The sequence below is a fragment of the Stegostoma tigrinum genome, chromosome 17, assembly GCF_030684315.1.
Source record: "Stegostoma tigrinum isolate sSteTig4 chromosome 17, sSteTig4.hap1, whole genome shotgun sequence".
Lineage (NCBI taxonomy): Eukaryota > Metazoa > Chordata > Chondrichthyes > Orectolobiformes > Stegostomatidae > Stegostoma > Stegostoma tigrinum.
The window spans coordinates 23349470-23372945 of NC_081370.1; the positions used below are offsets into that span (position 1 = coordinate 23349470).

At 40.5% G+C, this 23476-nt stretch overlaps 1 protein-coding gene across 3 annotated transcripts in view; it reads left to right on the forward strand.

Annotated features, from left to right (window-relative positions):
• The window catches only part of ush1c (Usher syndrome 1C), a 211973-nt gene extending 199138 nt beyond the window's left edge, over nucleotides 1-12835 (forward strand). For 2 of the 3 annotated variants that reach the window (XM_059652022.1, XM_059652023.1), the window contains exons 19-21: nucleotides 1930-2039; nucleotides 6680-6735; nucleotides 10436-12835. In XM_059652022.1, the coding sequence (XP_059508005.1) occupies nucleotides 1930-2039; nucleotides 6680-6735; nucleotides 10436-10448 (179 nt within the window). In that variant the 3' untranslated portion in view covers nucleotides 10449-12835. Of the gene's footprint in view, nucleotides 1-1929; nucleotides 2040-3170; nucleotides 3355-6679; nucleotides 6736-10435 lie in introns of those variants that run through there. The other variant, XM_059652024.1, reaches the window with a different exon arrangement.
• The last annotated feature ends 10641 nt before the right edge of the window (nucleotides 12836-23476 follow it).

Sequence of the window (23476 nt, forward strand, 5' to 3'; positions counted from 1 at the left end):
TCACTGACCAATCCCCACCACAGCCTACCTGCACTCACCTATCACCATCCCACTGACCTTCGCCAGCCCCACCCCTCTTCTCTATTTATTTCAGAACTCCCTTCGCCGACCCTATTTTTGAAGAAAGGTCCCAACCTGGAACGTTAACTTTCCTGCTGCCCTGATGCTGCCTGGCCTGCTGTGTTCCTCCCAGCTCCACACAATGTAATTAACTGCTACGTAAGGGCCTCATTCTTCCTTTGCTGGAATTTCTCTGTCTGTGAGGGAAGGTAGAAACATAGCAGACAGCCCAGGAGTTTGACAATGTGGGCTGTTGTTGGGTAGAAAGATGTGGGGATACCTCCTCTGGGGATATTTCTTGTGCCTACTTTTCCATGATGATATTCCCCTCTTAATCTCTTCTTCCCCCATTTCCTCTCTTGACCGCACCTCCCCAGCTCTATCCTCCTATGTAAGAGTCTGCAATCACATGTGCCAAAACCCTCCAACTTCCCCATTGTCTTGAGATACCTTTGCTTTTTTGTGGGGACTCCTTGTAGTGGCCATTAAAGATTTCTGAAACTACAGAGCTGCTGACTAATCAGATTAGCCATTGGATTTCTGCAGAACGACTTCCAATGCCTGAGAAGCAGAAGTTACCCACACCCCTCCCGAACATGCGCGCGCGTGCACACACACACACACACACACACACACACACACACACACACACACACACACACACGCTCTCTCACTCTCTCTCGCTCTCACTCTCACTCTCTCTTTAATTATGGCACTCCTAATGTGGTATTGCTGTGGAGCAACCAACTATCAGATCATTAAGGTGCTGTCTGACAGGAGGATGATAATCTGTCCTCTTGTAAAATTTACCCTCTTGAGTACTATAAGAAGATCTACACATCACATTTTAGGGAGGAAACTGCTGTCCTTGCCTGGTCTGGCCTACATGTGACTCCAGACCCTCAGCAGCATGGTTGAATCTTGACTGCCTGCAAGATAGTTAGGGATGGCCAACAAATGCTGACCCGCCAGCGACGCCCATATCCCTTAAATGAATAAAAATTTATTGGAACAAGGTTAAGTAGTTTTCTCAATGATTCCTAGTCTTCAAGAGTTAAGTTACTAGGAGAGATTACACAAGTATTCCTGAGAATTTTAGAAAGTTAAAGGGTCATTTGATTGCTGACTTTTAAATTTCAAGTAAGTAGAAATAAACGATTGCCACTATTTGGGAACCCATGTCTTGAAGGCACATTGGTAATCTAAAGGTTAGAGCCACACACATCAGAAATCAATTGTTACAAGCAAAAGATGGTAGAAGCTTGGAATTCTCTTATGTAGCAAACAATCATTCCTAGATCCATAACCAAGTTTAAAAGTGAAGTTAATAAAATGTGAGGCTGGATGAACACAGCAGGCCAAGCAGCATCTCAGGAGCACAAAAGCTGACGTTTCGGGCCTAGACCCTTTATCAGAGCTCTGATGAAGGGTCTAGGCCCGAAACGTCAGCTTTTGTGCTCCTGAGATGCTGCTTGGCCTGCTGTGTTCATCCAGCCTCACATTTTATTATCTTGGAATCTCCAGCATCTGCAGTTCCCATTATCTTTAAAAGTGAAGTTGGTTTTTTTGGTTAACCAGTGGTATATAGTGATATCAGGTAAAAGTAGTTTTAACAGGTTAAACCTCAGAGAGGCCATGATCTCATTGAATGGTACAAGAGGGCAATGGGAGAAAAAAAGACATATGGTTTCCTTTCTTGCTCAAACTGCCAATGCCTTATGAGTACAATTTAAATTTCAACCTTAGCTAAACACATTCAAAGCAGAGGTGTAGTTCACCTGGTGCAAAATTTCAGTGATGCATTGATATAGATTATGCTTTTTTTCCCTTCAATCTTGTCTTTGTTATGTTTCCAACTGTCTCCATCAGGTGGAATAGTGAAGGGAGATCAAATAATGGCTGTCAATGGAAAGATACTCACAGATGCTACCTTACGTGAAGCTCAGGCAACACTGGAAAAGTCTTGGAATAGTGGTGGTGTAAGTATACATACCTCTCATAATAGACTTTTTAGGGTGTGACCATTAAGTGATCCAGTACCATTTTTTAAAAGGAAGACCAAAATAGAACTAATTTTAATCGACCTCAGGCAAAACAATCACTATTTACATCCTCCAGAGAAACCTCTAATTACCCACATTGTCCACGGATATAGTTGATTTTACACCATTGATATCCTATTGACCATCACATCTTAGAATTATAGAATCCCTGCAGTGTGGAAGCAGGCCATTCAGTCCACACCAACTCACCGAAGAGCAGCCCACCCCACTACCCTAGCCGGTAACTCTGCATTTCTCATGGCTAATCCACGTAACCTGCACATCCCTTGACACTGTGAGCAATTTATCAAGGCCAATCCACTTAACCTGCACATCTTTGGACTGTGGGAAGAAACCTGACATCCAGAGAAAACCCATGCAGACATGGGGAGAATGTCTCTGTAGTTTGCACAGTCTCCCAAGGGTGGAATTGAATGTGGGTCCCTGGTGCTGTGAGGTAGCAGTGCTAACCACTGTGCAGCCCTTGTGATCTTTTCACTGTCTGTACAATGACGTTGCTTCTTCATTAGTGAGTTATGGAGGAACTGCACCAAAAAATTGGGAAAAACAATTGCCATTTTATGAGCAACCTGCCACAAGCTCCATATTCAAGTAATGACTCAAACTCCTGCATAGCTATTGTTTTAGACTGAACCAGGTGATTTTCAACTTAAACATCCTCAACATATATTGAGCTTCTAAGCCTATACCTTTCCTAATCACGAACTGTGCCCACTCTGTTTCCCAAGCAGTATTTCCTAATTTTTTTTTAACATCCTTCTCCTGCAAGCTTGCTGACCAGCATTAGCTTATATTTGCCAGCATCCATTAACATGCATTTCTTTACCAAAACTTTGTGACTCTTCTTCACATCTTGTTTAGCTGATTTCACTTTTACATTTCAGTGAAGCATGTTAAAAAATTTAATACTGCATGTTCTCTCCATGCTTAAATATACCTTCTCAGGTAGTGCCTCAGGATTGAGTAATAACCTACTTCCACTCCAGTATTCCATAACCAAAGGCCCCTCCCACTCTGGTAATACTCTCTCCCACCCTCTTCCATCAGGAAGAAGATATAAAAGTTTGGATACACATGTGAACAGATTCAAGAACAACTTCTTCCCCGCTACTATTAGACATCGGAATGGACCTCTCAAATTTTAAATTTAATGTTGATCTCGCTCTCTGTGCGCCTTCTCTGCAGTTGTAACATTGTATTCTTCACTCTGTTCTATTACTGTATGCACTTTGTGTGGTATGATCTGCCTATAGTGCATGCAAAACAAAACTTTTTGCTGTACCCAGGTACATGACAATAATAAATGAAATCAAGGAAAATATGTGTGTTGAGGTGGTGAAACTAACCAGTGCTGGATTCACACACCCTGCCCTCGGGTGGGGAAGATGGGGTGTGATGAAGTGGGTGGGTAGGATACTCAGGTTTTTGCTATATTTTCTGTTTATTATTAATATGTGTTTTATTAAGATTTCTGTGCTATGGTGCCATTGGCATGCAAATTATGATTATCCTGGATTTTGTGGTAGAAGTAACAGTTAGACTATCTGTGCTCCCGATTATTAAGAAATAAATTGGACAGCAACCCCTAGTGTCCACAGTTAACACAGGTAATATTTTAGCGATTGACCCTGCTTTTGCTGCACAGCCCTTTTAGTACTGGTATCTCACTAAGTGACATGACAGTGGAGCACAAAAAAGGTATGTGATATATCAAATTATCCAGTAGATATCCACTAAACATACAAGAGAAGTTTAGGACAAGCCCACTCAAATGTAAATGCTACCGAAGGTTGACTTGTAGAAATGTGGAATTCCATTCCTTCAGATTCTGATTATTGTGGAACACATTAAAACAAGTAATTTCATTAACTCTTTCTTTGTCTTCTCTATCTCACTTTCAATATTATTTTTCTTTCCCTTCTTCATTTTGTGTCATTTATGTGACTTAACAATGATTTTAATATTCTTGGATGTCCTGGTTTAGACTTTGAGTGACTCAATAAAACTCCTTGATCTGATTAGTTGAACACTAATTGCTTACCCAATTCACACAGACCCCAATCTCTAGGAGATTATTCTGTGCTGCATTACATTCCTAGTGATCATATCACCAGCCAAAAGCCAACAAGAGGATTTTGGGCAACAATACAGATAATGAATGATGGTTGTATTCTCTTGCCACTGACCACTAAGTCTAGATTAACATGTTGTTTGCAGGTCTGTCACAACACTTAATAATTCTTCTTTAGCATTGCCTGTATTGAGTAAGATGTGTAAAATTGTCAGAAGTATAATAATGCGTAATAGACTGTATACTTCCAAATCTTTTTCTTACACACATTAATTCTTTCTTGAGCTCCTAAGTTGGTTTCATTTTTCCACTTTTTTTTTCTATGCTTGTCAGTCACCACTCTCATAGCTGTATCATTCTAATGATTTTTGTCTTTCACTGTTTCCACCTCATTTATTCTTTCTTTCCATCTTCCCCATTCCATTCCTGAGACCATGTCTCCCCTAGTCTGTATATTTCCACCTATGTATGGATCTCACACACATTCTTGTATTTACATACTAAATATCATTCACTTGTCTTTTTAAAAGATCAGTTGTATTTGCAGAAAGATGAGAGGCAGCATGCAGCAAGTCAGAAATATCTATAATCATTTTTATTCTCATTACTAACAGCAAAAATTATTGGTCTGAGGGTATTTTTATTATACTTTCCCAATGACTACAAGAAAATTGAGTTCAGCCTGTTTTGTGAGGTGGAACACAATGTGGTGGAAAAAATTACAGATGGTGAAAGAATAAAACAGTTTCTCTGACTAATGGGTTTTATTGAATCCTAGCTTTCAAAATCTCTAATGATTGGTTGCTGTAAATGTCCAGGTGATAACATACATACAGTAAACAACAGCTTTATCTGCAAGATAAAATAACTTTTATTTAAATAGTGCTTTCAGCATAGGAAGATTCAGTGTTCCAATTACAGGGCAGCGAGTAAATCTGCCCCGAATGTTGCCAAATCGCCTGGAAACTCATGGGGACATCCAGCCAGAGAAATATAACCCCAATAAATAGAATGGAAGGAATGGTGAGGAGCTGCTACTCCAATCAATGGCTAGTTGTATGGCAGTACTACTGAACTAAATGGGTTAGACGTCAAAACTGGCCATCTTCAGATGCTTCCTCAATGGCCTTCCTTACAATACAATGTCAGAAATGGGAATGTTTACTGATGATTGCACAAAATTCAACACCATTCATGACACCTTAGATTCTGAAATAGTCAACATTCGTATTGTAAGACCTGGTCAACATCCATTATTGAGTAATACACAATGAAACCCTTAACAACCAAAATTCATGAATAGTGATTTTATCATGAAAATACCTCCTTTATTGTCTCAACATTTAAAAACATCAAAAAACTGTATGACTCCTATCTCTACATTTTTTTTGTTCCTTCTTCTGATTTATTTTCATTTTTGTCATTACTGACATCAAATCATCTACCCTCTTTGATTATTTATTGAAATGTTTCTACTTTACAATGAAAGACTGTAGCCCAGCTGCATTTGATCTTGAGGAATTCCATAGAAACTTCCATGATACAAAGTATCGAAAGAGTACACACTGGCTTATATTAATTCAGCTGATAACTTCCATAGCTATTCATCGTTGTCTCTTATCCAAATCACGTGGATTTCAACACAAGCAGGAAAGAAATTGAATCTATTCACTAATGATAAAACAGATACTTCAAATCCACTCAATTCTCATGCCCATTGATTTCTGGTTGAAATTTGGAGGTTTGAAATAAAAGGCAAAATCAGTTTTCGAATGAAAAAATTAATTATTATGTCAATAATTATCAGTATGTTAGCTCAAAGACATGTAAAAATTAGCTAAGATCCATTGGCCAAAAATGTCTCAGATTAATTTGTGCCATATGCTGCATTGGTTGATTGCAGCAATATCCGAGTTGTTTCCAGAAAGAATGTACTTCATGGCTCAGGTTTGTGCTAGGCACCAAATATAAAAATCAAATGTACGAAGGTAACCTTTCACCCTAAATCTAGTGCTGAACATATTTTTCTCCATTTCAACAGTATTTTGGTTAGTATAGTTCTGGAGTGCCATAAATCTGTCTGAAGGGAATTAGAACTTTTAAAGTACCATTGAAAATCCTTGAATTCTGTGCTCATTCTGTGCTTCTATGTGATGTGTGATAAAGTATTTGACCAATCAACATGGGAAGCTGGATCATATCATCACTTGATCTCCATGATTAATGGGCTTCCAGAAATTAACTGGATAGCAATCCATGGTAACAACCAGCTGATTTTTCCCCTTTCTAACTCTTAGGAGATTTGCATTAATTTTTGCAACATTTTCATTGCTTGACTGAGATCAGTAATGCCAGTTAACATCTCTCTCTTCTCGATCTCTATGTGGCTCCTTTTGCTCATTAAAGAGCCACCAAAAGCATATTTTTAAACAATAACTTAAATCTTTTTATTACGAAATATAAAGCTATTGTATTTTTCTTACAGGATTGGATAGATCTTGTTATTGCTGTGTCCCCACCAAAGGAATATGAAGATGAAGTGTAGGTCAAAATTTACAGCTAAGCATTGGTTAATTTCCATCTGCATGCAGTATTATGTGAATTACCATTCAGATATCTATATGCATCTTTTAAATCTTTTCTCTCTTTTCAATGTTACTGATCTTCAAATGAAAAGATTTTTTTCAAGGGCTGTACCTATATCTTCTAGTATAGGAAGCCAGTGAAAAGTGTCCGACATCCTGGATAGGAGAGAGATTTGGAGAATAGGGACCATAGTGGGCAACGCATTGTATTTGTCACTTAGTTGCTCTCTAAAGTGGCGAAGCAGTGATTCCAAATGAAGATGGCTCAACCATTTTAGGACTACCAGAATGGGTAATAAATAGTGTTCTTGACTTTGATACTCGTATCTCACAGGTGAAGAAGTACTTCCTAAAAATCTGTAAACCTCAAATGAACATCAATGACTGATCCCATTGTGTGGATAGGTATTGCAAGCAAATCATAAACACTACGAGTAAACAAATGAACACATTCCAAGAATTGAGCTTTATATTGTGGATAATTTCAAAGCTTGAAGCTAAATTAGCAATGAAAATTTGCACATCTGTCACCTTGGCTTCACAAATCATGAGGGTTTTGACAGAGATTGTTGAACATCATTATTATTTGAGTGCAAATCTGCTGTTGCTCAAACAAATGTGGGGAGGTGCAGCAGAGGACTGAGAGGAAGGCTTTAGTGGCTTCTTAATCAACAGAGGATGACATTGCTGTCGACACCTATGACATCCACTACAGATATTAGAAGATTGTTATCATTAAAGTCAGAAAGATTTAAATGCTTGTTTATAGTGTATTGACGATAATTGACTTTGAAAAAAGTGAGGCATCGATGAAGTAAAGTAATTAATTTGTTTGCAGTAAGTCTGATGTTTGGCATCATTTGTTCTTAGAAAGGTGCGCATGTTATGTTTTCCATGTCACTGATGTTACTGCTAACCTAACATTAACTGGCAAATGTTGCTGCTTTCAACTGTGGAACTGAAAAATCGCATGTACTATTCTATCAGTGCTGGAGTAATGATCAGAAAAATTTGCTGCAATAGCATATACAATTTGAATGTTGCAAATACTACTGCATCCCAAAATGCCATGCACCAACACTCCAGATGTGGGCCTTACTGGATCCATTTCAAATAGATCATGATTAACAGTTCCTGGAGTGCTGGAAATGTACAAGGTAGACAGATTGTGATTTCCATCATTACAATGTTGATTTGATTCTTGCAGTGCCATTTTTTTGCTGCGCCAATCAAACCAATGCCCTCATTTAATATTGCTCACCTAAAAGTGCATGTAGCAAAAGGAAAGACTGCACCAACACAATTTAAAGAGGTCATTAACCTCTCCCATGTTAGTCATTAATTTCTAATAGTTGTTGTTCTGTTTGTATTGTCATTTCAAATTAGTGATGTTAAAGGGAATGAGCTGACATGGTGAAGCCCTTGGTTCTGATTTCCCAGATTCTGCTTAAACCACTTGCTCTATCATGAGTTCTGTAACTTGTATCTATGAGAAGCAATATGCCCAGTGCCTCCATTTCACTAACAATCTTGCTGCCCATCTCCAGGCAAATCTGTAGCATCAAAGCAGGGCAAAGATGACACTGTCAATGGTAGTGAGGGTGATTACAGCCATGAACTTCTTTATACTGTGCTTATTCTAAGCTACAGCAAGAGCCTTCTCCAATATTGTGCAATTCCCTGTTCACAGTTGTGTGAGATTGAAACTCTGGATGCAAAGGGAAAAATATTGCTGTTTTATTTTTCCAGAGAGCTAAACACAATATGCATGTGACTTTGCCAGGATGGTAGTCAGCCCTGTATTAGACCATAATGTCATCAATCCGACTGAATCAACACTTTCATGGCCTAGATTGGGTGAGGATATGCAGCTGTGCAGTTGTCCTGCAGGAGCAGTGGATATATACCAGTGAGTGTGATGCAGTATGCTTGCTGTGAATGGCATTCCTGAGGTAATTGAATGGTTGGCCACATGTGCAAGCTGTGTGTTGCAGGTGTGAGGCTTGCAGCAGCGCTAGGTTTGTGAAGTTGAGGTAAACGGTGAATGTGAAGAATGGTTTGGGATTTGTATCAATTGTTAGGAGCTAAGTGATGGAGGTGTGATGCATTGAATACTCTGTAAAGCTGCTGACACAGTTGGTAGAATATGAACTGCAGATGCCATAAATCAGGAACAAAAACAAAGTTGCTGGAAAAGCTCAGCATGTCTGGCAGCATCTGTGAAGGAGAAGACAGAGTTAATATTTTGGGTCTGGTGACCCTTCCTGAAAGGGTCACCGGACCCGAAACGTTAACTCTGCTTGCTCCTTCACAGTTGTGGTGGAATATGATATTTGAAGATGCATTTGCCAGCCCCAACCACTTGCATGAGATCATTAACTTTCTTATGACACTTGCCCCAATCCTTAAGATATACCTGCTACTTGGCTGTGTGGGGTGATTCGCTCAGTTAGCCGGACAGCTGTTCGCAGTGCAGCACAGGTTCAATTCCTGCACTAGTTGATGTTACCTTGGAGGACCCTCCTCCTCAACTTCTCACCTTGCCTAAGGAGTAGTGACCCTCAGTTTAAACCACCATCAATTGTTTCTCTGTAATTAGGGAGCAGCTTTTTGCTCCAACTGGATCATGGTGCCTTCGCCTTTTTACTTGCTATTTAGCTATCTCGTCCAACCACCTTCTCAAAGTTTGCTTGGTGAGTTTATGGGTTCCTGAAGGAGGATTAAGCCTCTCCCAGTGTCCTCCTGCAGCATCAAGGCCTACAGTGCTTTATTAGTAAATCTTCGAGCCCAGCCTCGGCCACTCCTGTGTCTTTCTTGGATTAACCCAGCATCTGGAATGATTTCCAGCACAGGGCTTTAGGTATGTAAGCTAATGTGAACTCTTGGCCACTTACAGCACATTTAATTTTGGCTTTGTGGGAAACGATAGCATTGGGTTAATCACACATCACAATCCTTGCACCTGTTTTTGCTGCAAATGTTAATTGAAGCGTCTGCTTTAGAATCCAGAACTCTGTATTTTAGAGTGTTAGAGAAAAAAGTCCCTTCTCCCCTTTTTGAGTCTGCGCCAGTCAAAAACAATCAGCCAACTATTCTAATCCCTAACATTAGAATATTCTGTTCCTTTGTTGAAATCAAATCTTTGTGTGCAATTTGTTTGAGGTAAAGCATTTAATTCTGTAAAAATTATTTCTAATTGGTTACAATTTAACATTTTTGGCCTCATTAATAATTGTTGTCTCAGTTCTACTGGTAACTTTGGAATTAATTTTAAAATTTTACCTAACATTGGTACTCCATCTATCAATGATAATTACAGGCAGCATGTTGGTGCAGATTAATGGACTGAATTATAACAAAGACATGACTAATTTGGGGTTATGTTAGAGGTTAAAATGCATGAAAATTGAAAACCCATGCAGCTCCGGTTTCAAAGAGTTGAAAAGATACATATCCCAATCTATTTATGGTTTCAAATGGAAAAGGTTTCAAATAGTTGTCAAAATGTGGCATTGGATGAGGCCCTGAAACAGGCCAACTTCTGGGATTCTGAGAGACATGGTAAATTGCCCAGGGAAACCTGTCAAAGGGAAGCAAATGCACTTCAAGTGCATAAAAAGTTAAAGTAAATAAACACTTTTTTTCTCTTTTTACAGGACATTCTTTTGACAGTGAAGAAACAAAAGCTTCAGAAGGAAAATCCCTCTCCAGAATCAAATTATCTCCATATTGGCCAATGTTAGAATCTATGAAAATGAGAAAGAAGGAAGCAAATCAAATTGATTCATCTTATTCAGAAAGTAATGATAATGATAAAAGATGCAGATGATGCATATTGCTACAAGTAGTAAACAAAAGCCAAACGTTTTTTAAGTGAATGTAACAGAAGCATTTTTTAATGTACTGTGTCAAATTAATGTTCATTTGAGATCATATTGGAAGGTTTGGCAAAAATTATCTTCTTACAACCAAATTTTCAAAAAACCTAAAAATTTACGAAGGAGATTTAATCTGAGTCACACAATCAATGATGAACAGAAATGTACTTCACCTTCATAAGCCTATCCTAATAAGGTTTGCCTGTAGGTTCACGAAGCTGTTCCAGATCTGAATGTGTCTGATATTGTTCTGCTGACACACTTTATCTTTGTAATCCTATGCTTAATTAATTGAATTGGAGATAGCACTTACACAAGACGAGCTATCTGCTTTTACAGATAGCAAATGTGCTGGGTAAGAAAAGCACAGTCAAGAACCAGGAATTAAACCTCATCTCAAAGGCGGAACAGGAAAGCTACTGTTGTTAAATACAATGAAACTGCAATGACCTGAGAGCCTTTACAAGTGGAATCATGAAAACTCTCAGCTGCTATTGTTGAAAATAATTAGTGGACAAACTGAAAACAAGAAATTAGAAGGGGGAGGTTTTTATGAGACAAAGCTTCAGGTGGAAAGTAAGAGTTTCATGATGATACTGCCTGGCACCTGCTCATCATGCCAGAATAGTTAAATGAAGGACCATAAGGCATGAAGTGACCATCATCTTCATTTACATCCATAGCATTAAATGCTGCAAGGCCAAATACAGCCTGTCCCATCAAGCAGAAAGCTATCTTCTCTCTAGGGACCAGGAGACACAGACATTCTTGTCCTCTACTGGCTCTGCTTTCTTTTTTATTGTTTTTCACAGGTTGTAGGTGCCACTGGCTAGGTCAGCAATTGTTGTGTTTGACAAGGTGATGTTGAGCTGTCTTCTTAAAATGTTGCAGTCCATGTGATATAGCTACAGCCCATAATGTTGTTAGGAGAAGAGAGGCAGGGCTTTGACCCAAAAATAGTGAGGAGATTTTGATATAGCCCCAAATAGGGAACTGGAATGAGAGGTGAATTTAAGAGTTAATGCTGCTCTTGTACTTCTAGATCCAAGAAGTTGCAGGTTTGGAGCATGCTGACTAAGGAGCCCTAGTGAGTTGTTGTAATGTATCTTGTAGATGGTACAAACTGATTACACACTGCATTACTAATAGGAGTTGATGTGGTGCCAGTCAAGTGGGCTGCTTCAGTCTTGCTGGTGTTGAGCTTCATGCTTACTGTTGAAACTGCAGCAAGCCAGACAAGTGGAGAGTATGTCATGATGCTCCTGACATATGCATTGTAGATGTTGAGCAGGCTTTAGGGAGTCGGTGGCAGATTACTCACTGCAGAATTCCAAGTATGTGACCTTCTCTTTTACCTACTGTATTTATATGGCTACTCCAGTTCAGTTTCTGATCAATAGTAACCTGCAGGGTTTTGTTACAGAAAGATTCAGCAATGATTAAAGCATTAATTGTCAAGAGAAAATGGATAGATTCGCTCTGGTTGAAGATGATCATTGCCTCACCCTTGTATGTTATGAATGTTACTTGACTATAATCAGCTCACGCCTCAAGGTTGTCCGGATCTCACTGCATAAGGGCTCAAGTTGTTTTGGGAGTGTCTGAAGAGACATAAATGGTGCTGAATGTTGTGCAATCATTGTCAAATATTTCCCACTTCTGACCTTATGGAGAAATGAAACACGTGAGAACAGTTGGACCTAGAACAATACCTTGAGGAACATGGCTGTGATATCCTGGAACTGAGATGATTGACATTCAACAACCTTCACAAAAACCCTTTGTGTTAGGTATGACTTCAACCAGTGGAGAATTTTCCACTGATTTCTATCAACTTTAATTTTACTATAGTCTTTGATGTCATAGTCAGTCAAATGTTACCCTTGATGTCTAGGCTAGTCACTCACATTTCTCCTCAGGAATCCAGCTCTTTGGTCCATATTAGACCTAGGCTATGATGAAGTCAGGAGCTGAGAGGACTTTGCAGAACCCAAACTGAGAGTCAGTGAGCATGTTATTGCTGAATAGCTCAGTCAATGATGCCTTCTAAATATTTTCTGATGATTGATAGTAGACTGATGGTGCATTAATTCAGCAGAGATAATGGGAACTGCAGATGCTGGAGAATCCAAGATAACGAAGTGAGGGGCTGGATGAACACAGCAGGCCAAGCAGCATCTTAGGAGCACAAAAGCTGACGTTTTGGGCCTAGACCCTTCATCAGAAAAGCTTTTCTGATGAAGGGTCTAGGCCCGAAACGTCAGCTTTTGTGCTCCTAAGATGCTACTTGGCCTGCTGCGTTCATCCAACCCCACACCACTTTGTTATCATTAATTCAGCAGGTTGGATTTGTCTTGTTATTGTGCCTTTCTCATATCTGAGAAATCATCCACATTTTTGGACAGATTCCAGTGTTGTAGCTATACTGGAACAGCTTAGCTCTGGATGTGGCTTGTTCTGGATCACAAGTTTTCTATAGTATTGCTGAAATGTTATCAGGGCCCATAGTGTTTACTGTATCTAGTGCTTTCAGCTGTTTCTTGATATTACACGGCATAAATCAAATTGGTTAACAATTGGCATCTGTAATGTTGGGCACATCAGGTGGAGGAAATCACAACTTCTAGTTGAAGATAGTTGGCAATATTTCAGTCTTGGCTGCTACATAAATGTGCTGGGTTCCCCCATTAAGAGGGATGATAATATTTGTGGAGCTGCCTCTTAGGGTTCATTGTTTAATTATCCAAGATCATTACTGGATGTGACAGGGCAACAAACTGGATATCTGATTGGTTGGTCATGAGGTTTGCTTCCTCCTATTGTGTGCCACCATCTTCTGCAAAAGAAAAGATAGTACGTCACTGGCTGTGTAGGGATGCAGCACAGTGGCTCAGTGATTAGCACTGCTACCTCACAGCACTTGGGACCCGGGTTCGATTCTACTCTCAAGCGACTGCCTGTGTGGAGTTTTCACATTCTCCCGATGTCTGTGGGGGTTTCCTGTGGTTGCTCCAGTCTCCTGCCACAAAGCTGTACAGGTTAGGTGGATTGGCCTGCTAAATTGTCCCACAGTGTCTCAGGATGTGCAGGTTAGGTGGATTATCCATAACTTGGAGGGAATGGATCTGGATGGGATGCCCTTCAGCAGGTTGATGTAGCTCAATGGGATGAATAGCCTCTTTCCACACTGTAGGATTCTATGAGTGCATTTGGGTGATGTACCCACCATAGGTAAGTATCTGTGGAGTTAGTGACAAGCAGATATGAGGCTGACATCATTTATGGTTAGAGTTTTTTGATGGTATGCATGATTCCTGAAGGCTGGGGTATGTTTCTGAGTGAGTCAATGTGTAGTAAAGAGTATGAGACATTAATGTTGTGGATAGGGAATGCCATATGTACTCCCTGTCTTAGAGTTCTTCCGGTGCTGCTGTAAGACCCTTCAGTTCAGACTCCATGAGTTCAAATTGTTCACTGGCTGCTTCCATCCCTTCACTGGTGAATCTTCTTAAAGATCTCTCCCCACTACCCATAGCCTTTAATGCCTCCAGTGTAACATTGTGCAACTTTTAATCGTTCTGTGTGCCCTTGTGATCTATTTGTAGAATTTCCATTGTGGCAGTCTTATTCCCTATCACTTCTTCAAAAGGCCGTTGAACTTTAAGAACAAGCATGCTGCCTCTGCAACAAATTGTGTAGCGAGGTATGTGAGGAGCTCAACGTGGGTATACAGGTGAAAAGACCAATGTCGGAGGCACCAGACACTCATTCAGATGAGGTGTGCAGGTAAATTTGATGTCTTGCCCATTTCCATCAGAATATGTGTTTGCACACCACACTTTGCAGATCCCATGCCCAGAAATAAATTTCACACCCACTGAGATTGATTCTCTAACCCCCTTTCACAAATTGCATGGCTTCATGCCAAAGTGGAATTTGTTAAATGTGAACCATATTTACCAGAGTGGCACTGGAATTGCTAAAAACACATCCACCAATTGATGTGAAGTGATGTTGGGTTTTTTGATCACTTATAGTTTGTACATTTTTGTACAATTAATATGTAACATGGAAAATTAGTTGCAGCAGCACATATAAGTGGAAATCATAAAATATTTACTTAAATATAGTGATGACAGTTGAATCACCTGCATTCAATAATTAAATAGGTATATTGCTAAGAATGCCTGTGTTGTTCAAGAAATCTTAAATTAAAAACCAATTTATGACTACACAAATATCTAATAAATGTAATTATTTATTGTTCTTCACACTGTGACTGTTGTTTTCAAATCTGTAATTAATCCAAATTTTTGGTCATTATTGCTTTCAAGGGAAACCATAAAAGTCAAACTTTGTCATGCATCTGTTTAAATATATACTTTTCTAATCCACCCAGAGATAATTGTAACCATTAAATCTTTAAGAAAACCATCACAATTCACAACATAATAAAATGTGAGGCTGATGAACACAGCAGGCCCAGCAGCATCTCGGGAGCACAAAAGCTGACGTTTCGGGCCTAGACCCTTCATCAGAGAGTGGGATGGCGTGAGGGTTCTGGAATAAATAGGGAGAGAGGGGGAGGCGGACCGAAGATGGAGAGAAAAGAGGATAGGTGGAGAGGAGAGTATAGGTGGGGAGGTAGGGAGGGGATAGGTCAGTCCAGGGAAGACGGACAGGTCAAGGTGGTGGGATGAGGTTAGTAGGTAGGAGATGGAGGTGCGGCTTGGGATGGGTGAGAGGAAGAACAGGTTAGGGAGGCAGAGACAGGCTGGACTGGTTTTGGGATGCAGTGGGTGGAGGAGAAGAGCTGGGCTGGTTGTCATCTAAAGAATGGGAGGGGGAGTGGAGATGGTTCGCGACTGGGAGGTGCAGTTGTTTATTGCGAACTGAGTGGAGGTGTTCTGCAAAGCGGTCCCCAAGCCTCCGCTTGGTTGCCCCAATGTAGAGGAAGCCACACCAGGTACAATGGATACAGTATACCAGATTGGCAGATGTGCAGATGAACCTCTGCTTAATGTGGAAAGTCATCTTGGGGCCTGGGATAGGGGTGAGGGAGGAGGTGTGGGGGCACGTGTAGCATTTCCTGCGGTTGCAGGGGAAGGTGCCGGGTGTGGTGGGGTTGGAGGGCAGTGCGGAGCGAACAATGGAGTCACGGAGAGAGTGGTCTCTCCGGAAAGCAGACAAGGGTGGGGATGGAAAAATGTCTTGGGTGGTGGGGTTGGATTGTAGATGGCGGAAGTGTTGGAGTATGATGCGTTGTATCCGGAGGTTGGTGGGGTGGTGTGTGAGAATGAGGGGGATCCTCTTTGGGCGGTTGTGGCGGGAGCGGGGTGTTAGGGATGTGTTGCAGGAAATGCGGGAGACACGGTCAAGGGCGTTCTCGACCACTGTGGGGGGAAAATTGCGGTCCTTGAAGAACTTGGACATCTGGGATGTGCGGGAGTGGAATGCCTCATCCTGGGAGCAGATGCGGTGGAGGAATTGGGAATAGGGAATGGAATTTTTGCAGGAGGGTGGGTGGGAGGAGGTGTATTCTAGGTAGCTGTGGGAGTTGGTGGGCTTGAAATGGACATCAGTTACAAGCTGGTTGCCTGAGATGGAGACTGAGAGGTCCAGGAAGGTGAGGGATGTGCTGGAGATGGCCGAGGTGAACTGAAGGTTGGATTGGAAGGTGTTGGTGAAGTGGATGAACTGTTCGAGCTCCTCTGGGGAGCAAGAGGCGGCGCCGATACAGTCATCAATGTAACGGAGGAAGAGGTGGGGTTTGGGGCCTGTGTTGTTGCGGAAGAGGGACTGTTCCACATAACCTACAAAGTGGCAGGCATAGCTGGGGCAATGATGCAATTCACAAGCCCTCAAGGTGGCAAGACCACTAATTCAGTTCTGCTGCTCAGAGGTTCTCAATAAAACCTGTAAAAATTAAGGTTGTAACTGTTTACAATATCCATACGGTGATGTACATGGATGATAGGAAATGGATTCCAAGATTTGTGGTTCATAACTCCACCTTCCGCAACACTTAACAGCTTAATGAGCCACCTTTGATAAAGCATTTTTTTTTATCTTGCCGGGTTGGTTACCTCGTAGAACTGTGTTGGTGTGATACATTCAGCTAAATCGTTTCATTCTGTTCCACACTTTTTATGTTCAATAAGTTCACCAAATATTTTAACATTGGTTGCTTAATGTTGGGAAGTAACTGTCCTTCAAAGGAATAGACTGTTGTCATATCAGGTATGGGGGACTTTTCCCCCTATCACAAATTGTTAATTTTAAATCTGAGATTTTGTTTTGTTAATCAAAGGTGTTAAGGGCTATGAGCCAAAGGCAGATATTTGGACTTAGAGGACAGATCAGCCATGATCTCATTGAATGGTGGAACAGCCTCAAGGGGCTGAATGGTCTACTCCTGTTTCTATGTTCCAAATACACCTTTGACTATTTCTCCCAACCCAAAATGGCATAGGAAAGTTGCATGTGGAGAACATTTAAGTACAATCTATGAATTAATATGCCTTAGCCAAGAACTCTCTATTGCAAAATACTATTGTATTTGATTATATAATACTATCATAAATTTAATCTTGGGTAAACAACTAAAGAAATTGATATCTTTTGCATTACATGGGTCAATAAATTGCTTCATTTGAGCTTTCCTAAAGCTATGGAATTTCAGAAACAAATACCATGTTTTTGGTGCATCAGTGGTAAGATTGACAGCTTCTGTGTTACCTTTCTCTGGCACTTTTATTTTAATATATCAATCAGAATTCTGAACAACTTTGGGGCATCTTCCTCAACATCTCCCTGCTTTTTCCAGTTACTTTATTTTTATGAAGCATCAGCATCATTGAGTAAGTCATGGATTTCTTCCTTGTGTTGAATGATGTCTCCTAATACAAGTTGAGGGAATTTTGAGTGTCCTTAAAGTGAGAAATGAATGGTTCTTTTAGTTCTGCTGTTACAATTCCTGGCCTGGACTAATATCAACTCAGTCTACTGCTAGCAGAAAGAATTGTTGTTTCAAGAAACTCGATAATTTCCATTGGCGACCAGACTTTTCTCACAATGCCTTGGATTCTAATGAGCTTTTTTGCCTCCTTCTGTTATAAAATTCCTTCACCACCACCACCATTCTTCATCCATTCTTTCCTTTCCTATCTTTTTTAAACAGCATTTACTCTGTAATTTTTAACACCCCCATTCTTGCTCTTCCGTGTCCTAGGTCTCTGTTATCGTCACATCATCATATTTCCAGATGACAATCTGCACCCGTATTTCCCCCGTCTAATTTACTACATCCTGTGCATTCACAAACATACACAATAATCCTGATTTTAAACTGAGTTCCTTTCTCCTCATTCCACCTTCACCTTTATATTTTCGATACTCATGTTATCAGTCTCTGCAAACATTTTGTGCATCCCTAGTTTCAGCTTTCGTAGTGCCACTCGATTCTTACACCCCTGCAGAATTAGTTTAAAGCCCTCCCAACAGTATTAGCAAAGGGCCCCACAAGGAACTCAGTACTAGCTCTGATCAAGTGGAACCCACCTGGCTTGTACAGATATTGTCTTCCCCAAAACCAGCCATGATGTCCCACAGTGACTGAGTTATGAAAACCACGATTCAAGTTTCTGCCACTGACAATAACTTGTGCAACATAGTTATTGAGGAAATCAGTAAGGACTATAATTTCCCAACTATTACAGGCCAATATTTCATTTGACTGAGCTGCACTGCCATGACAGAAAAGATCGCTGTAGCAGAGTAGTAGAATTCATGCCCAGGTCCTGAACCCAGTGCTCATCCACTTCCAAATGCATTTCTTTTCCTCTCTCCCTTTCTTTTACTTTTGCTATTTTTTTCATTTTTGTTCTTTTTTTCCCCCTTTATTGGTGGGAGTGTTTCCTTCAGCAGTAGGAGCCATCCTATTCTCAGCGAGCCGGTGGCAGTGTGCCCAGCTTTGAATCTGAGCCCAGTTCAGGACTCAGCGACTTTAACAGCAGCTGCATCACTGAGATCAGCTCAGCACGGACTCATGGCAGCGACAACATTGGTGGAGGCAAGATGGCACTGAACAATGGCGACATGGTTCTAGCAGCAATGGCTGGGCCCAGAGTCCTGACTGTGGAGGTGGTGATGTTCCAGCTGCAGTGGTGTGCAGGGACTGAGGGCAGCTGAGTATTCACAAACTGAGGCATGGACTTTGTGGCAGTGAGGACTCATGGTAGAGGTGGGGAGTGATCTGGACATTTCCCTTTCTCTTGGCAGGTTCTTTTTACTTATAAAGTCATAGTCATACAACCGTTCAACCAGTTCATGCTGAACATGATCTCAAACTAAACCAGTCCCACCTGCCTCCTCCTGGCCCATACCCTCCAAATTTTTCGAATTCCTGAACTTACCATGTCCACCACTTCCTCAAGAATTTCAGTCCTCATATAGACTACTGTCTGGTTAAAAAAAACATTTGCCCATCATGTCTTTTTAAAAATCTTCTTTCACCTCAAAAATATGTAATTCTGTCTTGTATACTAAGTTGGCACCAGAGAATAGTGAATTTGTATTCTTTTTCACTGTACTCCTGTATCTGTATACTGGAGAACATGTGACATAAGAATCTAAATTTAAATCTAAATGTTATGAAATGACTTCCTTTATATTAACTTTGTCTTGGATTACCTGCATTACATTATTGTCTTGGCCCTGAATGTACCGTGCTCCTGATGTTTCTCATTTCCTTTGTCCTTCCAAACCCACGACTGTTTCCATCTATAAGCACAAAAGCAGCAAATACTTGGGAACACCACCACCTGCAAGTTCTTTGCCAAACCAATAACCAACCTGACTTGGAGCTGTATCGTCACTCCTTCAATGTTGGTCAGTCTGGACCCACAGTGGATGTCGTTACACCAAATGGAGTGGACAGGTTCAAGAAGGCAGCTCACCACCACTTTCTCCAGGGCTGCTAAGGAGGGGGAGTAAATGCTGACCCAGCCAATAATACCCACATCCCATGAATGAATAAAATATGGCTAACTCTTAGAGGAAAAAATGCATTGTTATTTTACAGCAATTTAAACACAGTCACTAATTGCAGTTTCTTGGCAACCAATCACTTTACAGATTGTCTGTTTTGTCCCTTTTTTATATCCCTTTGCAAATTCAGCATGGGTCGATTGCAAAGAGCTGACTGGTATACCTCTCAGACTTCCAGATAAGTGTGCTCACAGCCTCAGATCAGGATATAAAATGTGGAGTACCAATGTTTATCTAGTTTAACAAAATTGCTATCACTTGAAGATTGTTGTGTTATTTGAGAGCAATGTGTCAGTTTTACCAGTATCTAAGGTCTTATAGTAGATTTGTAGCTTGGGTTGTGGGTGTTGAGGTTGGTTGGCTCGCCAAATTGGTTTCTTGTATCACAGACGTTTCATTACCACGCTTGGGTAACATTCTCAAAGCAGCCTCCGATGAAGTGTTGGTGTGTTTTCCCACCTGGTTTTTGACTCCAGAGTTTAAAAACCAGGCCAGAAAACACACCAACACTTCATCGGAGGCTGCACTGAGGATGTTTACCAGTATATGGAAAGATAGTGTCATTTTTTCTAAGCAAATGACATTAGGCCAGATGAAAAGCAATAAGTAATGTGGACCCACAGCTTTTTTAGTTACAAGAAGCCTAATATTTCATGCCACACCAGATAGTAAAATCTTTCAAGAGTTGATGGATTTAGTTCAGGAATTTTATGAATCTAGCTTCCTCTAATTTTAAGATGCTATCGGTTTTACTCAACAGTTCAAGGAACAGGGGGATTGTGTTGGGATTACCTGGCAGATACCAGGGATTACCTGTTTACCTGATTAGATACCTGGCAGAGACATGTGACTTTGGTTTAACCCTTAATAAGAAGATGAGAGACTATTTGGTATGTGGGATTAATGATGTGACCATGCAAAAGCACCTACTAGCTCAAGTCCAACTGGACTTCAAGCAGGCACTGCTACTGGCTTTCTCATTAGAAAATGCAGCAAGTGTAGCATATGAGTTACAGGGTGTGCCAATGGAGTGGGCATCCTTGCATGCTGACTGAGCTTGGAGAGCACCACTTGAATTAAAGCAATTGCATAGCCTCATTTGGGACCCCAGGTCAGCCCACAACAAAACTCAAAAACAAAGCCAAGCCTCAGCCAAACAGCAACCTATTGTGGTTGCTGATGGTATGCTGACTCAAGACAACAAAAGAGTCCCACTAGATCTAACGGGAGTAAGAAAACTCATAAGCCCAGTATCCAGGAGAGTACACACCCTGGAAAGTCCACCTAAATTTGGCTTGGGAGTGACCTGGACTTGAACAAGTACATGGACCATGTGAAAGCAGCAAACTGGCAAATAAGGCAGGAGCAAAACACACATAGCCCCTCAGAACATCCAGAAAGGCTATTGGAACCCATGCATTCTCTCCCTTGGTCTAGCGTCAAAGAAACCTCAGAGTCTGAGATGGACACAATGGATGTCGCAGTGTCAACACCTTTACTGCCTGAAGATGAATTTCTTGTGAGACATTCTGGATGCAAGAGGCAGGTTACAGTCTGGTACAGGCCACTTGTGTCTGAGGCAGAGTCAGAGGAAGTGGACCTAGCGTGAAAACACTCCAGGAGAGGCTTGCGAGAGAAAGACCAGATCAACATCCCCAGACAGAACATTTAAGATGATTGGTATGAAATTGATTGTGGCATTGACAGGGGGAGGGATATAATTGTAAGCAGGTCAGTCAGGTGGATCTCATAGAATCAGTTTCCTTATTGGGTCTGTTAATCTGGTCAAGTCAGGGAGCCCTAGCTGACGGATATAAACAGGAGTGTTGGAAATCCTGTTCACTCTGAAAGCTGGCTCTGAGGAAGCCAGATCAACATCAAGTACTATGCACATTTCAACAAAGGATGACTTAGTGATGGGATACTAGCCTCTGTGGAGTTATTTCACCATGAGCAAACTAAGTCTCCATTGAACAAAATGCTGTAATGTTATGCATGACATCAAATGAGAGTGTGTGTCACAGAACTAAGGATCTTTTTTTTAACCAGTGTACCACAGTATGGACCCAGAAAGCAAACGGAACAGCGAACACTACTAATTGATATGTTTACCAAGTGATACCTGATTGTTTTGGATCCAAGCCATAACAATCCATAAGGAAAATTCTTCTTGATTTCACAACTACACAACTACCCATCATTTGGCTGCAGACCTGACTCTGACTTTGCTTGTCCTCCCACCTCTATCACAATGGCTAACATGATGAAACTCATTTTCTGGGCCCAGTTTCCTTGTTTTCCACTGTCATTTCTCAGCTCCGTGACTTCAATATTAGGGCTGAGATCTATGAAGGAATGGTCACAAATGTTTTCAATGGAGAATAGGGCACAATGTTGATCTTCAGTTGATGTTCCATTTTCCAGCAGAAAGCGTCAACTCCCTAGAAAATACCATCAGAACAAAAATATGCTGCAGCAGTTGAAGCTCTCGTGACCATTCAATATTACCTTCTATTATTTATGCTGAAGTATCACCCACCTGGATCTCCCTTGCATTTACCTTGCAAGTGAAAGTAAATTGCAACTGAATTACACATTATTTTCATTCAAGTAATCTTTTCATCTTCTAATAAAAAAGATTTTAAAAATGAAAAAATGGTTACAACTTCCTTGTATCATCCTTTGGCTTGATTTCAACATTGACTTCAATAGTGTCCTGGAAAATAATCTTCAATTCCCAGATAGTCCAGGCTAATTCTAAAATGTAGGCAAGGTAACTATTCAAAGTGTGCTTATCTGACTGCAGAACATTTAAAATGATGGGTATGAAATTGATTATGGCATTGACTGGAGTGTTTTCCTGAATTATATTAAATACTTTGCAAATATTGCCCATAGTTGTAACCAATCAAAATGTGCAAAATTTACTGGGATTTATAAAAACTAAATGAATCATCTGTGCTATTTTATCTGCATGACACGAGGAGGACGTATTATCAAACACGCAACAACTGCATGTTATGCTGTGAAAAATATGATTACAGAGTTTCAGCAGCTAATCCTAGAGTTTCTATTTGAACGAAATTTGCCTGTTTGGGTCTAGGCACAAACTAGACCCTTCATCAGAGCTGATGAAAGGTCTAGACCCGAAACGTCAGCTTTTGTGCTCCTGAGATGCTGCTTGGCCTGCTGTGTTCATCCAGCTTCACACTTTGTTATCTTGGATTCTCCAGCATCTGCAGTTCCCATTATCTCTGGGTACATTTTTGCCAGGTTTAATTCTTTCTCTCTGTCTCAACTGGTACATCACTTTAAGGGAAGCTGTTGTTTAAGGAAAAGGAAAAATTATAGTGATTGTTTTAAATAGTTGGTGTTTTCAATAGCCTTGAAAGATAAGAATTTCTTGTAACTGATAAATTATCCTTTTGATGTATGATTATTCATGTGCACAAACGTTCTGCTCTACTACATCATAAAATTCAATGCAGCATTAATGAAGACTATGATACACAAATTTATTTGTAAAATGGATTTTTTTATTCAGCTGTGTTTATCCATTTCCTGTAACATAAAACTGATACTAAGATAGTGCAAATCCTACTCTAAAGCCAGTCACAAAGAAGCAAAGCAAAGTATCCTGATTGCAAAAGGAAAAGGTAGGTTTAAAAATATAAGAACATATTATTTCATTTTAGATTGCCAGGATTTCATGGCAGCAGAATTAGAGGTCTAACCTAAGACCTTGTCAATATATAGGGGAGCACACTTAAT